Raw genomic sequence first — 17,771 nt, 5'->3', positions numbered from 1 at the left:
GGCACCAATATCACTTTCTAATATCAGGTAGGTCTATGTATTTCTAACTACGAATCCTTTGATAATACTATCTTTATACAGACGGAATTAAATAGAGAATGCATTTATTCAAATGCTAATTAATTATATAAATACTATCTTTTCTAATTTTTACAATACTATCTTGTTATCACTATCAAATCTCTTTCGAATTTATAATATTATCCCTATATTTATCTCAATTTATATTGACATGGATGAAAACGAATAGAATTTTGTCTTGAATTCCAAGGCAATGAACAATCAATTCGGACAACGTTTCGGATGGACACGTTAAGCCGTCGGTCCCGGCTGCCTAAAAAGCAGTCGTTAGGTCATGAAATTGATCAGCTGCGACCTGAAAACTCTGACATCAGACCTGAGCCAACCAGGTCACTCGATATTATTATTATTATTTAACAATCAATTTTTGTTTCAAAGGAAAACAAGTGGATTTATCATAAAAAGTTTTATTCACATGGTGAAATCATACAAATTTTACAGTTTGATAGATCTATACAATGTGTACAACACAGTATTTAATTGCACTGTTATATCATTCTCCACCTACTCATTGATTCATATTCAAATATTCGTTCTCAAAATTGGAAATAATCCATTAATTATTCCTTATGTGATTTACTGTTGTCAATAATATTCATACAAATCTTATTCCATTTTTTATCTTTGAATGGAGATATTTTTAAAGATTTGAATAATTATTTGGATATATTCCTCTCTACAGAATCACAATAGCTTGAACACATCTTTTTTCAATTACTTTTCAACTTTAAATATCTTCCTGAAATTAATTGGTTTCTCTCCTGAAATATCTTCCTCACCATTTTCCAGCCTTGTAACCTGCTCCCGCGTAGCCTCCATAACCTCCATAACCCAGACCGGCGCCGCTATAACCTCCATAACCTCCAAGACCTCCAGCGTAACCTCCATAACCTCCAAGACCTCCGGCGTATCCTCCGTAACCTCCATAACCTAGACCGGCTCCGCTATAACCTCCATAACCGCTGTAGCCTGGGTATCCTCCATAACCTGCAGCTCCATAACCTCCATAACCTGCAGCTCCATAACCTCCATAACCTGCAGCTCCATAGCCTCCGTATCCTCTGCCATAACCTCCGTAACCTCCATAACCAGCTCCGTATCCTCCATAACCTGCTCCGTATCCTCCATAGCCTGCTCCGTATCCTCCATAACCTACTCCTGGATAACCGGCTCCATAACCTCCATAACCTGCGCCTCCATAACCTCCATATCCTCCAACTCCTGTGAATGAAGAGAAATAAAACCATATGAGATTGATCTGAGAAAGTGGTTCTATTTGTTAGCTAGTAAGTTATGTAAGATTTTTTGTTCCATCTACATAATATTATCTACTGTTTAAAGCATTTTAGCGAATATCAACAATTTACTGCTCAATCGTTATATGTTGTGAGGCCTGATCATTGGGTGAGTTACTCAAGGTCATAGAGAAAATATAGCATTAGAAGGAATCCCGTGGTATAGGTATAAAATGTTCCAAATTTCAAGCCGATTCCTTGTTAACTCAAGCTTACTTTAAATTACTGTCAACTACTGTTTATTATTAATTGAGATTGAATATTTTTTAATGTGTTATATTTTTACATGGTTCAAAAACAATCTGACAACGTGGTGGTGCTGGAAAAGGACAGCTCTATCCACTTTCAGAAATGTTGGAAAAGGACACCAGTTGATCAAATACTGAACTTGTACCTCACTGTAGGTGCATTTCCAATATTTATGAATAACTCCAATAACTGGCTTCAAAACTTTTCATTACTTTTGAAGTGACCGATGAAAAGTGTAGAAAGGATTACAGTGAGCTTCCGGAGATGCCCATAATCCATAATAGACTATAATATAATCCATATTTCATTCATCAAAATATAATATCATTTATTTCTTGATTTATTTGAGTATTTGGAAAACTTGTTGCCAATGATTCACCACTTACTGATAAATATTGTAGATGAATATCTTTGATAGCATAGCCACCTCTAATACAAGGCCCCGGCCTACGATATAGCAACGTCGCAGTGTAGGCCTAGAATCTAATACATGAATGGTGAAAAAGATTCTTTAAAATACCAGCTGATCTTTTCCACCAATCATGTATTAGATTCTAGGCCTACACTGCGACGTTGCTATATCGTGGGCCGCAGCCTTGTATTAGAGGTGGCTATGATATCATTAATAGCATAGCCACCTCTAATACAAAGACCCGGCTTACGATATAGCAACGTCGCAGTGTGGGCCTAGAATCTAATACATGAATGGTGGAAAAGATTTTTATAAATACCAGCTGATCTTTTCCACCAATTCTAGGCCTACACTGCGACGTTGCAATATCGTAGGCAGGGGCCTTGTGTTAGAGGTGGCTATGTTAATAGTGATGAGTGAATGAATTTTGTTCCAAATCCAGTGATAAATCAATTATTAAGATGAAATATTCACAAATTCTATAATGTGGAAAAACATAACTTTATTTCTGAACTAGTAAAAGAATCAAAATTCGGGGAAGGAACAGTTTTGGGCTGTGCCTGTTGGTCCTTCCAAATTATTCCAATGAATAATTGTGTATCTTGATTCAATAATCTTGTATGAAGACAATTTTTGTCTCCCTGCACACGGACAAATCTTCCAGGCAGGAAGAATTTATTCATTTGATTCATGACACTTTTATATTGTGAATATGACATATTTTATGAATGAACCAATTTGAATTTGAGCATCTTACAGAATTGTTGATGGAATTCTTGTTTCCAGTTATTAGTATATTTTATTCTGTCAAACTCTAAACTTCAAATTGGTTTCATGTTTCATTAGATAATATATTATGATGATATTTACCTCCCCCATAGATTCCTTTCTTGACCCTCTCGCCTGATGCACTGGTTGATTCCTCAGCTAGGCATGCTGCCACAACAGCTAGCGAAATCTGCACAATTTTACAAATTCATCACAAAATATTCAAGAAAAGAACAAGATTTTGAGTAAAATTAATAAAACTATTGTTTAAATTTGATTTGATTTATATAGTACTAGCACGTTACCCGTGCTCAGCAAGGGTCTATTTAAAAACTTGAAGTCTTGTAATTTGAAAGAATAGAACAAACTGATAACTCAACATAATGGAATCTTGGAGAGTTGAAAATAGGCCTACATCCATCCTCGGTTGATTAAGAATCTATATGCAAAATTTCAAGTTAATCAGTCCAGTAGTTCAGACGTGATGATGCGTTAAACATAATTGTCCTATCCCATACGTGTATAAAAGCCAGTTCTTTACTTTATTAGATAGTATAGATAACATTCTTTAAATAGTAAGAACAAAAATCGTGAATTCAATTGGATTTCAATTCAAATTCGAATTCAATCCAAATTCAAATTTGGAAAAACTTGACGTATTGAAATTTTAAAGGAATAAAAAATAGGCCTATATTCATCCTCGGTTAATTAAAAATCTATAAATGCAAAATTTCAAGTTAATCAGTCCAGTAGTTGAGACATGATGATGCGTCAAACATAATTTTCCTATCCCGTCCGTGTATTAGCCAGTTCTCAACTTCATTAGATAGTATAGATAACATTCTTCAAATAGTGCGAACGAATAATGGTGAATTCAATTCGAAAAACAACTTGAAATACTTGATTATTGCATATTCATGAACTCCTAGTGGCAAAATATTTTCATCTCAGGATTTCTTTCAGGATGAGAAGAAAAAGATGATCTGTTTTAATAGAATTACCTGCAAAGTTTCGAAAGAAAGAGAATAATTCATCATTATATCCGCCTTGTTATTTATCGGAGTTTCTTATTCATAAACTGAGCGCCAAAGTTAAAAGATGGAGATAATGAATTATTTATTCTAACGCCGAGTGAAAAGTGAACTTCGCTGAAGAAAATTGAATTTGAAAATTAACTGTTGAGAAATATGTTGACTGAGTGGAGGGGGAAAGTGCAAGAATTTTATGAACTCTGGAAGTTTTTGAAAGAGAATTTCTTGGATCTTTGGGAAAGTTCGAGGGTAGAAATGAGAGAGCTCATTGATTCTATTCTTCGAACTGGGTCTTTAATATTTTATTTAGAAGCTTGTAGAATACTTCTATATTGACCCAGTGTAACGAAACCTAAAGAAGCAGTATATTTCATATACAATTGGTATTTTATGGTATATAGTTATAAGTTAAGGTGGTATGATCAACCATTATAATTATTCATTCAACCAATGAATATTTTCTCTTCTTTGCTTCATAATAATGTTTTCCAATTTATTTATCCGTAGCTTTAAATTACATTTAACATAATTCAATTTTTGTATTAATATTAGTTATTTTTATTTTAATGAATCTCTTCTTTCACATGCTTACCATTCACCATTCTTATATTTATACCTTGTTATTTATACCTAATTGCTTCACAGCACACACTGTATGAATTTGATATCATAATATCATCTCCCGTATCTTTCATTGTATTTCATTTATTTCATCTTCCATTTATTTTTCATTTCTTACATGTTCATTTTGTTGGTAAATAGTAGTGAAGATTGATTTGGGCGTAATGCCTGTAGTCTTCCTTGACATTGTAAATAAATAAATAAATGAATGAAGAAATTATTCCCGAAGTTTTCGTGAACAAGTCTGTGAAAGGCAAATTTCAAATTTATTTCATTTTTCAGTTTTTCTCAAACATATTAGGTTCAATTTCAAAATCAGGCTAGGTTCTTCAACTCAATACCTGTCAGAATTCCTATTGAAATCTTAATTTCCATGAAGTCTCAATAAAATACATCCAATCTCAGTCAAGTAGTAGTTCAGAAAGAAAAGAAACTCCTATTTCGATTGTCTCATATAGGCAATGATGTTTATTCCTATCATGGTCACAAAATAGAGAACAGAATCCTCTTTGTATTCTTGACTATCAGATAACCCGTGCTCCGCAAGGGTCCATTTTAAAACTTGACAAACTGAAAAATTGGAGAATTGAAAATAGACCTATAACCATCCTTGGTTAATTAAGAATCTATATGCAAAATTTCAAGTTAATCAGTTGAGTAGTTTAGACGTGATGATGCGTCAAACATAATTTTCTTATCCCGTACGTGTATAAGTCAATTCTTTCCTCTATTACAGTATTTCTTGTAAAAAGAATGTAGTTCACAATAAAAGTGTAGAGACTATAACATTCTTCGTTTCTTGTTATCACAGATATTATTGTTGATTTGTAAATAAAAATTTCAAAGCAGCATTATGATTATGAAGATTCAGAAAGGAATGAGGAAGAGGTAAATTTACGAAGGATGAGGGGCAGAAGGTTGAGGAAGGGAATGTGGTTACTAAGTTATAGTAGTTGCGTGTTTCAGAAGGAGATCAAGAAGGAAATTTAAATGGTGGATGATGTAAAAAGTGTTGATGATTGGAAGGAAAAGAAGTATGAGAATGAGGAAGGGGAAAAAGTGAGTGTGGAAGAAGCAAATGAAAAAGGTGGAAGATGTATTGTAGAGAAGAGGAATAAAAAGATACTGACGTGTGAAATAAAATTATTGTTACTGAAGAGTATCATAAAATGAAGAACAGAAATGATAGAACAAGAAGAGAATGAAGAGGAAAGAGGTTGGACACAAAGTGGATAAACCAAGAGGAAAATAGGAAAGTGAAGAAAGAGAATAAGTTGGAATATAAGTGAGTGGGAATGAAGAAGGAAATACAGAAAAAAAACAGAAAGTAGTGTAATGAGAAGAGGAATAATACAGTAGTAGCACAGACGAAAAAGATAATAAGTTGTAAGAAAAAAGATGATGAAGAACAGGAACAAGATGATTATTATGAATAAGAAGAAGAAGAAGAAGAAGAAGAAGAAGAAGAAGAAGAAGAAGAAGAGAAGAAGAAGAAGAAGAAGAAGAAGAAGAAGAAGAATGATGATGATGATGATGATGATGATGATGATGAAGTAGAAGAAGATGAAGAAGAAGGAGAAGAAGAAGAAGAAGATGATGATGATGATGATGATGATGATGATGATGATGAAGTAGAAGAAGATGAAGAAGAAGAAGAAGAAGAAGAAGAATATAATGATTATGATGATGAAGAACAACAAAAACAAAAAGAGATGGACAAAAGTAATTTAAAAATTTCAAAATAATTTATTGAGAGTAACAGCTTCTCTGATTAATGATATCACAGCCATTACAGAAAATAACAGTTACCAAATTTGTGAGTAGCAGTTACTTTACTTGATGATGTCATAATTAATTTGTAAATAATAGTCCCCAAGATAATTCATTGAGAGTAACAGCTTCTCTGATTAATGATATCACAGCCATTACAGAAAATAACAGTTACAGGATTTGAAAGTAACAACTTCTATGCTTGTTGATATCATAGTCATTATAGGAAATAACAGTTATTTTGAAACAAGAGTAACTGCTTCTTCGATTGTTGTCTACATCGCATGTATTTATTCAAATTGGAGCAAACAATCATGATTAGTTACTACATTACATTATGTATTATCTACTGTAATAATAGGAGGTATGTACAGGTAATGATTATGCAATGAAAACTGTGTCAAAAGTATCAATTGAATCAACTTTTTTGTTCGATAATAAGAGGAATCATTCCCTCTATCTCTCACTCATTCTCTCCCTCCCTCCCACTCTCTCACACTCTCTCTCACTCTCTGTCTCTCACTCACCCACTCGCTCACTCTCTTTCTCTCTCTCTGTCTAGTCTGAGATATGAATAGAGTCTCCATTTCAGGAGATCACATATCAGCATTATTGTATAAGTTGTAGGAGCATTGTACTACAAAAATATAGACTGGTTTGAATGAAATTTGAGATATTTCATTGATGAAACATAGTGAGATAATACAATCATATATGGGCCCAGTTGCACAAAAGCCGGTTAACTTTTAACTTCGATTATCTTCATGAGAACCGATCAGAAAAGGCTTTTCCAAAAACGCCTTCTCTGAATTATTTGGAATCGAGAAAGATATCTGTGAGGGAATTATCAATTATTCAAAGAAGAATTATATCAGTGTAAGGAGAATGAGTCTCCACTGTGTAGTTGTATACAGATAATCAGAGAGTCCTTAGTAACATTGAAAATAGGAAGTCTGGGATATGCAAGGTCGGTTTGAAAAAGTAAATAACTTCCTCAAAACAATTTCAAGAGAAAATCTGATTGAAAAACTGATGTAAATGCATTTTCAGCAGCTAATGATACGGATGCATTCAGCTTGATGCATCTGAGATTACCTTTCAGGTTGATGACATGATAAATTCATTGTTCAAGTGAAAATTGTAGAGCGGATTCACTTATGAATGTCAAGTACTGTACTCGTTATATTGTAGTGAAAGTGCAATTAAATGCAAAGGTGCATTACCTGCATTGAAAGAAAAAATCCAAATTTTATCAAATTCTTTGCATGTGATTACAGTGAGTGAAGTGTTGTGATATTCTCCATGGGATTTTATCGATGTAGTAGTAGTATTTTAGTAGTAGGATTTTATCGATGTAGTAGTATCGAAGTAGTAAGGTTGGAAAATCGATTATTTTCATTTTACTATTTGAAGAAAGCAAATATCGACTATAATATTTCCAGGGCCGTATTTATAAACGATGAAGGCCGTATTTATAAACGATTAAGGCCGTACTTATAAACGATTTTCAGAGTTGTATGCCAACCAACAAATAATAATGACAAATGACAAAAAACAATGATATGACGAAAAAATCTGGTGTGGTGCACTCACACAACTTTCCTTACCGTTATAAAAATTGATCACCTGACGCTAGTGTTCCCGCTCATCCCAAGTCTACTATTCAAAGATTTGAGCCAGCTGGTGACAGGGCAATAACGCTGGAGACACACATGAGGTCTATCTCTTCATAGTGAATGATTTAATAGAATCAACAATAATTTGCAATTGAATAATCACATTTTCTCGAATTTAAAGCTTATTTTCAATTTTAGGTGGAAATGTTACTGAACATTAATTGTAGAGATTTTCATGCTCAATCTACTCCACTTGATTTTTTTTTCGTTTCAATTGTATCTGAAGCCTGATAATTGGGAATCTATCTGCATTGATGGGGCGAAGCTCCTGAAATTTTTACAGATATGGGACTTGTGGCAGTTGATAGAGCTTATCGATGACTATTTCAGGTATGAATTTGATCAAAATCGTTGGAGCCGTTTTCGAGAAAATTGCAAAAAACCCTGTTTTTGACAACATTTTCGCCATTTCAGCCACCATTTTGAATTGCATCAGATCGAAATTGTGCGTGGCGGATACTTATATCGTAAGGACCTTAAGTTCCAAATTTCGAGTCATTCCGTTAATTGGGAGATGAGATATCGTGTACACAGACGCACATACACTCATACACACACACACACACACACACACACACACACACACACACACACACACACACCACACACACACACATACAGACCAATACCCAAAAACCACTTTTTTGGACTCAGGGGACCTTGAAACGTATAGAAATTTAGAAATTGGGGTACCTTGATTTTTTTCGGAAAGCAATACTTTCCTTACCTATGGTAATAGGGGAAGGAAAGTAACGAGTGATGAAAATTTATAGCCTAAATACACTTTTCTAAAATTATCCTCTCTGGTTCACTAAAGCATGCTCAGCTAAGAACGTTTCAAAGTGGAGATGCGCTCAATTACAGAATCAAAGAATTCCATTGAATCATCTTATTTGAAGTGAACCTCACCTACTAAATATATTGTGAAGGAGTTCAATAGACAGAAATTCCATTCTGAAATAGTTTCAATACTCCATGATGACACAAAATGATCAGAGTGACTGAAATTCAACGTAGCAGATTTGGCCTGGAAGGTTTGATGGTGTAAAGGTGCTTATAGATATACGCGCCGCGAACATGAGCAATTCACTTTTAATCAGCTGACTCTATCTATATTTTTACAGAAACGGTATAAGATATGGATATAAGCTTGGCATCAGCTGATTAAAAGTGAATTGCTCATGTTCGCGGCGCGTATATCTGTACGCACCTCAATAAGGGCATCAGTGTGTATCAGATAGTGTATTAGAGTAAATAGTGCAACTTAATTCATTTATTTATTTGTGGATACGATCACAAATCATATAAATATGATAAGGAAGGAACAACAGGCTTGGTCCGAGGGTATTCCATTCCAAAATTTTGATAATAAATAATTGGATTTTGGGTAGATTGTACGGATTCAATGACAAACTATTAATTGACCGAGCGAAGTGAGGTCTAAGATTCAAGTCGACAGTTTGGCATTTCTCTTAATGTTTGAATGTTGAAATGTTTAAATGTTTATATGTTGCACATTTACGGCGAAACGCGGTGATAGATTTTCATGAAATTTGACAGGTATGTTCCTTTCTTAATTGTACATCGACGTATATACAAGGTTTTTGAAAATTTTGCATTTCAAGGATAATATGAAAGGAAAAAGGAGCCTCCTTCATACGCCAATATTAGAGTAAAAATAAGACTATAGAATTATTCATCATAAATCAGCTGACAAGTGATTACACAGATGTGTGGAGAAGCCAGTCTGTTGCTGTATTTCCATAAGGTCTATAGTTTCAATCAGGTACTTGAGGATGAGAATACTGCGTGAAGTCTACTGTTCACAGAACTACTAGTAATTCAAAATTTTTCCCATCAAAATACAGTATAAATTCAGTAGATTCAGATTGTAGATGAATTTGGAATAGAATAACATTAAATTTATTCGAGTAATGAGAAATATATTGAGTTATGATAATGAAGAGATCTAGCTGAATGTTGGATGGTTTGAAATCGAGTATAACGAAGATTTTTCCAACTTCTGGTTTTTTGAACGAATTATATCATGAATTGAGAATATTGATAGTAATAGAAGAATAGAATTGCTGAGTAGAAGAAATTTTGTTATAAATTCGGATATTAATCTTTCTAAATTTATTCAACATTAACTGTTTCAAGTGTTTCGTGAGAAAATTAGACAAAATTTCATAAAGTGAAGAAAACATAACCGGTTTTCTGGACTATTTTTCGGGGGGAAATTTGGGGGAGGAACAGTTTTTGGCTGTGCCTGTTGATCCTCCTCAAATTATCTTACAAAATAATGTTTTTGAATGAAAAAGACTAAAGAAATTGTCAAAAACCACAGATTTATTGATACTTAGAAAGACCGGTTTCGGTTATTACACCATTGTCAATCTCTGATAATTATCAGCGAAATAACCGAAACCGGTCTTTCTAAGTATCAATAAATCTGTGGTTTTTGACAATTTCTTAGTCTTTTTCATTCAATATGAATAATTACCACAATATCAACTTCTCAACTACACAAAAAGTAATAATTTTTTATCATTGAATCAATAAATAATATTGAGAAATGTAATATAATATAATAAAAGTGAGAAATGTGGTCTGACCAGACCTTAAGCAGTTTGAGAAGATATGAAATATCAAGAAAATATGGAATTTTACAGGATGATCCCGAAAATATCGAATGATACAGGGTAAACCCAAAGATATGGAACAAGTCTTTGTAGAACTATCATACATTAATAGTAATTAAGAAAATTGTACTCACCAGAACTTTAACAGAGTACATGATGTTGTAGGATATTCCACTGATGCAGAACAGATGCTACTGATGTCAGCTGTCTGGTGAATCCGTGTTTTTATAGGAGAGAAAGGCTCCAGTAAATCCTCACCACACTGAAAGGGGGAAGCTGCCTTCCCCTAGGGGGGCACCTATTGACCAATTGCCCCCCTCCAGTATTATTACTACTAGACTATGATTGCCTGGGGGTCTACTATGGAGTAGGAGTATAGTGGAATATGTTGGAGGATTCATTGAGAAGCGGGATAAGGAGAGCATGTCGAGAGAGAAGAGTGGTGAGAGAGAATTCATTGAGAAACGGGATAAGGAAAACAAGTTAAAAGAGAAGAGGAGTGAGAGAAAGAGGAGGAGGAGAAGATTGATTGATTGATTGAGTACTTTATTTATGTAGATTACAATATATACTGGTTTATACACTTATATACAATAGCTTACAATACAGCAAAATTATAGATGAATTTACATAATATAGACTAAGAAAATAATTATTGAACTGTATATGATATGAAAAAGTAATTTGTTATATAATAACTATAGATATTATACTGTATTGTTATGCATCTACATAAATTGGCGGAGCTTTGGACATATCAATGTCCATTCTTCGGAAAGAATATAAAAATATCCTCCCCACTAACTCTCTACCAAAAGATGAGAGATAGAAAGTAGAAGATGAAAGAAAAATGTTTAGAGCATGGAGAAGAAAAAGGAAGAGGGGAAGAAGATGAGAGAAAGAAAGTAGAAGATGAAGGGAAATGTTTAGAACATGGAGAAGAAAAAGGAGGAGGAGAAGGACAACAAGACGAACTTCAAGGAGAAGAAGAAGATGGTGAAGAGGAAGAAGGTGTGAAAAGAAGTATAAGTAAGAGGAGATTGAAGAGTTAGAAGTTAGGGGAAGAAGATGAGGGCTTGAAACTAGAAGATGAAGAGAAAAAGTTGAGAACAAGAAGAAGGAGGAGGAGAAGGATAACAGAGAGAACAAAAAGGAGAAGGTGAAGGTGAGGGAGAAGAAGAAGATAAAGAAGAGAAAGACGAAGAGGAAGTGTCAGTTGAAGGAGATTGACAAGTCGAAAGAGAAGTAGGGAGAAGAAGATAAGAGCTTGAAACAAGAAGATGGAGGAAAGGAGTTTGGAACAAGGAGAAGGAGGTGGAGAAGGAAGTATAACAAGAGAATATTGATGAGGTGGAGAGGGTGGGGAAGAAAAAGGAGAAAAAGTATAGGTTGGAGGAGATTGACAAATGGAGAGAGGAGTAAGGAGAAGAATAAAATGAGAGTTCGAGGCAAGAAGAGAAATAGAATAAGGTAAGAACAAAGAGAAGAGAGAAGGTACAACAAGTGATGATGAAGGAGAAGGAGAAGAAGAAGAAGAAGAAGAAGAAGAAGAAGAAGAAGAAGAAGAAGAAGAAGAAAAAGGGGAAAATGTTGCAGGAAAAGGAAAGAAATGAGAAGAGGAAGACGTTCCAAAAGAAGAAGAAGAAGAAGAAGTAGAAGAAGAAGAAGAAGAAGAAGAAGAAGAAGAAGCTGGAAGAAGAAGAAGCTGGAAGAAGAAGAAGAAGAAGAAGAAGAAGAAGAAGAAGAAGAAGAAGAAGAAGAAGCTGGAAGAAGAAGAAGAAGAAGGTGTATGATGATGATGAACTTTACATGTATGCTGTAATATTTATTATTGAACTTGTTCACTATATACCTAGTAGATGTACATGCCAGATTAGCATTAGCCTACCGGACCCGGTAAATACCTCCTATATAGCATTTAGTGCTGAATTCACTTGAAGCCGGTAGCATTGCCTGAATGAGCAGCTGTGATGCTAATCATAAGGAATACTGCCAGTGGTTAATAAGAGCGCATTTTAGCCTATGCCCATAAATGAAACGCATCATTACCCATCATGGGTAATACATCTGGAACGCTATTACACTCTTTTTGCTCTAAGGTGGCCTTACCTTCTTCTTCTTCTTCTTCTTCTTCTTCTTCTTCTTCTTCTTCCAGCTTCTTCTTCTTCTTCTTAACATAGTTCTCGTTATTCTTTGCCATCTCATACCGAATTTGTTCGCCGTTTCCTTTTTCTTAGCTGTTCTCTTCGTCGTTCTTCTCTGCATTTGCCTGTCTTTGATATTTTGGTACTCTGATCGTCTACTATTCGTATTTATTTTTTGTTTATTCCATTTCCGTTGTCTTCCATATTCCTCCTCTTCTTTTTTATACCTCTTCGTTCGATCTTACTTCACATTCTCTCCTGTTATCTTTGCTCTTTACCTTCATTTTCTTCTTCAGCTCTCAACTTCTCCTTCTCATTCCTCCTAATCGTTGTTATTCTTCTTCTTGCTTTGAACTCTTCTCCTCTATCTTCTGGTTTTTAGCGGGTTTTCATCTTCTTCTTCTCCTCCCTTCTGTTCTCAATCTCCTACTCACAATTTTTCTTTTCCTCTACATCCTTCCTCTCCTTTATCTTAACTTGTTGTTGACTTTTCATTCTTTCTTCTCTTTGTTCTCAACTCTTTCTCTTTATTCTCTTGTCTAAAAACTTCCTTTTTAGCTGACTTTCAGCGTTTTTTTCATTTTCTTCTCCTTCCTTCTGTTTCTCAATCTTTTTGAACTCACAATTTTTCTTTCTCTCCATATCCTTCCTCTCCTCTATCTTCTCTTGTTGTCTTATCCCTCTTTCTTCTCCTTGTTCTCAACCCTTTTCTATGATCTTCCTGTTTATAACTTCCTTTCTAGCTGACTTTTAGCGTTTTTCTCATCTACTTTTTCTCCCTTCTGTTTCTCAGTCTCCTTCAACTCACAATTTTTCTCTTCCTCTATATCCTTTCTCTCCTCTATCCTTTATTGTTGTCTTATCCCTCTTTCTTCTCCTTGTTCTCAATTCTTCTTCATGATCTTCCTCTTCATAACTTCCTTTCTAGCCGATTTTTAGCGTTTTTTCATTTTCTTTTTCTCTCTTCTGTTTCTCAATCTCCTTCAACTCACACTTTCTATTTTCCTCTTTATTCTCTCTCTCTCTCCTTCATCTCCTTTTGTTGTCCTATCCCTCTTTCTTCTCCTTGTTCTCAATTCTTTTTCATGACCTTCCTCTTAATAACTTCCTTTCTAGCTGACTTTCAGCTTTTTCATTTTCTTCTCCTCTCTTCTGTTTCTCAATCTCCTTCAACTCACACTTTCTCTCTTCCTCTATATTCTCTCTCTCCTTCATCTTCTCTTGTTGTATTTTCTCTCTCCCTTCGCCTTGTTCTCAACTCCTTCTCCTCACCTTCTTGTTTATTGCTTTCTTTCAAGCTGACTTTTAGCGTTTTTCAACTGTTCTCCCTACAACTCTACACTAATCTTATTCTTCTTCCTCACTTCCTCCTTCTCTTTATCGAAGAATATTGTTTCCAAAGAAAGTACATTGATATGTCCAAAGCTCCGCCAATTCATGTAGATGCATAACAATTTTATCTATAGTTATTACAAATTGTTTTTTTTATATTATATACAGCTCAATAATTATTTTCTTAATTTATATTTTGTAAATTCATCCATAATTTTGCTGTATTGTAAGCTATTGTATATAAATGTATAAGCCAGTATATATTGTAATTTAATAAATAAAGTACTCAATCAATCAATCAATCCTTACTCCTCTCCCACATCATCAACTTCTCATTTCATCTAATCATCATACATTACCATCCTATTTGTATGCGTAATATATAGAACGTTGAAGGTGTAGCAGAAAGTTCAGCAAAATAAATATTGATTACATTTCTGCCTATTTATCATACACTAGACACCTCTATGGATCAGTATTAAGAATAAAAACTGTGGAGGAAAAATATAATGAATAAGTAAACGTAGAAAATTTAGATTTTAGCATATTTATCATCTAGAAGACATCCTGATGGAGCAAGGGTAAAAACTGTTGAGGGATATTATGGATGGATAAATCGATGCAAATCTCTCAAACTAGGAAAAAATAAACTCATTTTGTAAAATATTACTGTAATGTATGGTCGTTAGGATATGTGACGTAAGAGGTAAGAGTATATTTGCAAAATTAAATACAGTTCTGCAAACATCCATCATATTTGATGAAGGCTGTGAGTGTATGTTTTTTAAAAGGCATTAAAATCTGGACACACGTAGTGGTAATTGAAGGTTACATGAGGATGTAAATTATGAAATATCAGGAGTAATGTAAGCTGAGACTAATGTTTTAAAATATCTTACCTATGTTTTTCAATAGAATTAATCTTCGAAAATGTTAAGCTCCAGTATTTATGATAGACTAAATTGGGGTCCACGTTATAATGGCAGTGGAGAAAGATGGGGGAACAACTTTGCCGATCCTCTGTCTTGTCAATGCCTTCTATAGTCAGTAGCTGATACATGTTTATTGATGTGATATTAAGGCTGTGCAAAGGCTGAAAATGAACTTTCTACTCGTGATATTTTTCAATTTGTATATAATTAAGCTATCAAAATGAAAAAGTTTTCTCAGGAAAACATATTTTTCCGATCATTACTTTTTGATATATGAGCGCCTGAAATTTGAATTTTTGGGACAGAACATTTCAAATTGGGTAAGATATGAATTCATGAGATTTATAAGATGGATTTTTCATGTTATTACATAATAATTCTAACACTAAGTAGTTCAACCTAGTTTAGGTTTGAAAGGAATTCTTGTACACTATAAAAAGCTTTATCAACTAAATATTTTTTCATTTGTTTTTTGAAAATCTTCAAATCATCATTACTTTTCATTATTTGAGGTAGCTTGTTAAAATTTCCTACCAATATAATCTGGTTTTTGTTCAAATAACCTACTATTGTGACCCATTATATGATAATCTGCTCTGTTTCGCGTATTATACTCATGAACATCTGAATTCTGGATCACACCACTCGTTTTCACATGCATTACAACTTCATATACATACAAAGATGGCACAGTTAATAGACCAAGCTTTTTAAATAAAGGCCTACAAGAGTCTAACCTATTCACTTTCTCTATACATCTGAGTGCCTTCTTTTGAATCTTAAACACTCTGTCCATATTGTTGAGATGAATTACCCCATACTAAAATAGCATACCTAATATGAGATAGTATAAGTCCATGGTAAGCAGTTAACAGTAGTTTTTTATCATTCAGCCTAGCAAGCTGCCGCAGGACAAATACCCCAGATGATATATTATTACATATCCTCTCAATGTAAGGATGCCATGTTAATTTCCTGTCCAATAAATTCCCAAGAATGCTACTTTCTCTTCTTGGTCTAATTCATTTTCCTCTACAAACACATTTATTTCTCTATCCTCTACTGAATTATATTTACTTTTGAATTGTAGGAATTGACATTTCTTACTATTTATTGTTAATTGTCTTTGCTTCAAGAATTGGACAATTGACTGTACTCCAGTAAAAGCATTTATTTCTAGACTATCTAATAAATAATTGTTAAAGATAAGCGATGTGTCATCAGCAAACAACAGAGCTCTGTGATCTTTTAACTCTTTTGGTAATTGGTTCCATACAACAGAAACAGTAAGGGACCCAGAATTGAGCTTGAGGTACTCCAGCCTGGACCTCCAGTTTTTGAGATTTAATTTTTACTATTTCATTCCCATCCACCTTGGTAAGCTCAACACACTGGTTTCTACCTATGAGATATGATTCAAACCATTTTAGTTCTATACCATTCACACCTACAGTTTTTAGTATTTCCAATAATATTCTATGGTTCACACAATCAAAAGCTTTGGATAAATCAAGAAATATTGCGGCTGCCTTCTCACCTGAATCTATTATATCTATTAGCCTTTCAACAAGGGATAGGCTACTATTGCAGTCTTAGTAGATTTCCCTTTCTGGAACCCATGCTGTTCATCACATATGAAATTAATTTCTTCCAGGTGCATCCAATAACCTATTTAAAACTACTCTTTCAAAAATTTTACTTATTACATTTAGAATACTAATGGGTCTATAATTTTCAACTCTTTCAGAATCACCGCTCTTGAAAATTGGCAAAATTTTTCCTTGTTTCAGATCATCAGGGAAAATACCCTGCTCTAGTGAAGTATTAAGGAGATGCAATAAAGGGTCCAGTAATTCATTTTCACATTCTTTAAAAATTTTGCTTGAGACCAGATCCAATCCTACGGTTTTTTTGTTATTCAAATTTTTTATTATTCTTGACAACTCATCTCTTGATAATGGATGAAATTTAAATACCTTTTCAATTGGCTTAGCATTTAATGTAGTTGTATTATAAGTTAGTATTAGTGTTCAGTGACTTTTGGAGATTATATGCAACCTGTTGATAATATTTATTGAAAAAGTTACAAATGTCTATACTATCATCCATATAATTTCCATGTTCATCGATTATCCTAGGGACATTAGTAACTGTATCTTTTTGAGCTGCTCTCCTATTTCTATTAATTACCTCCCAAACAGCAGAGTCAAAATTGGTACTAGTTGTTAATATTTCAGCTGTTTTCTTACACTTAGCTTTTCTCACTTCTTTTGCATAGTTTTTCTTTAGACATTTGTATTTGACCTCACTCGGAACATCCCTCACTAATTTAAATTCCTCATAAGCTTCCCTAACAATATTTCTTTGAGTAAGAATATCTTCAGTTATCCATTCATCTACTTTGTTTAATTTACTTTTTACTTTGACGTTTTTTATCGGACAGCATACACTAATGTGAAATCTTAGAGTATCAATGAATTGCTTATATTTGTAATTTAGGTTACAACTGTTATAAACACTACTCCAATTTTCTTGAAGCAGTTCCTGCTTCAAACAATTTATATTTCCCAGCTCATATTGCTGAATTTCTTTCACAAAAGTTTTTTTTCTGCTTGGATTCTGGCCCTGCAACTTAACATCTAAAATTTGATAGTTATGATCTGATAGATCTGAGCTACCTAACCTGACATTACAACCTTCTATATTTGTGAGGATATTATCAATAATTGTCTGTGAAGTTCGAGTTACTCTTGTATATTCGTGGACCTTAATTTCTAAATTATTCATATTAATAATATCTCTAATATCCTCTGTCATT

The 17,771-nt window shown here is 33.8% G+C and overlaps 2 protein-coding genes across 2 annotated transcripts in view; both read right to left on the bottom strand.

Moving 5' to 3' along the window:
- LOC111046719 (ras-related protein Rap-2b-like) overlaps positions 1-17,771 on the bottom strand; it is a 435,025-nt gene that overhangs the window by 209,276 nt on the left and 207,978 nt on the right.
- Positions 473-10,807, bottom strand: LOC111051389 (keratin-associated protein 19-2-like). The gene is made up of 3 exons (XM_039436494.1): positions 10,680-10,807; positions 2,908-2,995; positions 473-1,302 (listed from the first exon to the last, which is right to left on the bottom strand). The coding sequence occupies exons 1-3, from the start codon at positions 10,698-10,700 to the stop codon at positions 857-859; spliced, it is 555 nt and encodes a 184-aa protein (XP_039292428.1). The 5' UTR covers positions 10,701-10,807; the 3' UTR covers positions 473-856.

The sequence above is a fragment of the Nilaparvata lugens genome, chromosome 10 (genome assembly GCF_014356525.2).
Source record: "Nilaparvata lugens isolate BPH chromosome 10, ASM1435652v1, whole genome shotgun sequence".
Taxonomy (NCBI): Eukaryota; Metazoa; Arthropoda; class Insecta; order Hemiptera; family Delphacidae; genus Nilaparvata; species Nilaparvata lugens.
The sequence above is the reverse complement of the archived record's forward strand: the minus strand, read 5'-3'. Positions and strand labels throughout refer to the sequence as shown.

What these genes read in the sequence shown, in the direction of transcription:
- LOC111051389 (XM_039436494.1), bottom strand. Translation starts at nt 10,700, where the DNA reads ATGTACTCTGTTAAAGTTCTG. An exon ending in TGTACTCTGTTAAAGTTCTG is followed by an intron (nt 2,996 to 10,679) that starts GTGAGTACAATT and finishes AAAATTGTGCAG; the next exon opens with ATTTCGCTAGCTGTTGTGGC. An exon ending in GAAAGGAATCTATGGGGGAG is followed by an intron (nt 1,303 to 2,907) that starts GTAAATATCATC and finishes CTTCATTCACAG; the next exon opens with GAGTTGGAGGATATGGAGGT.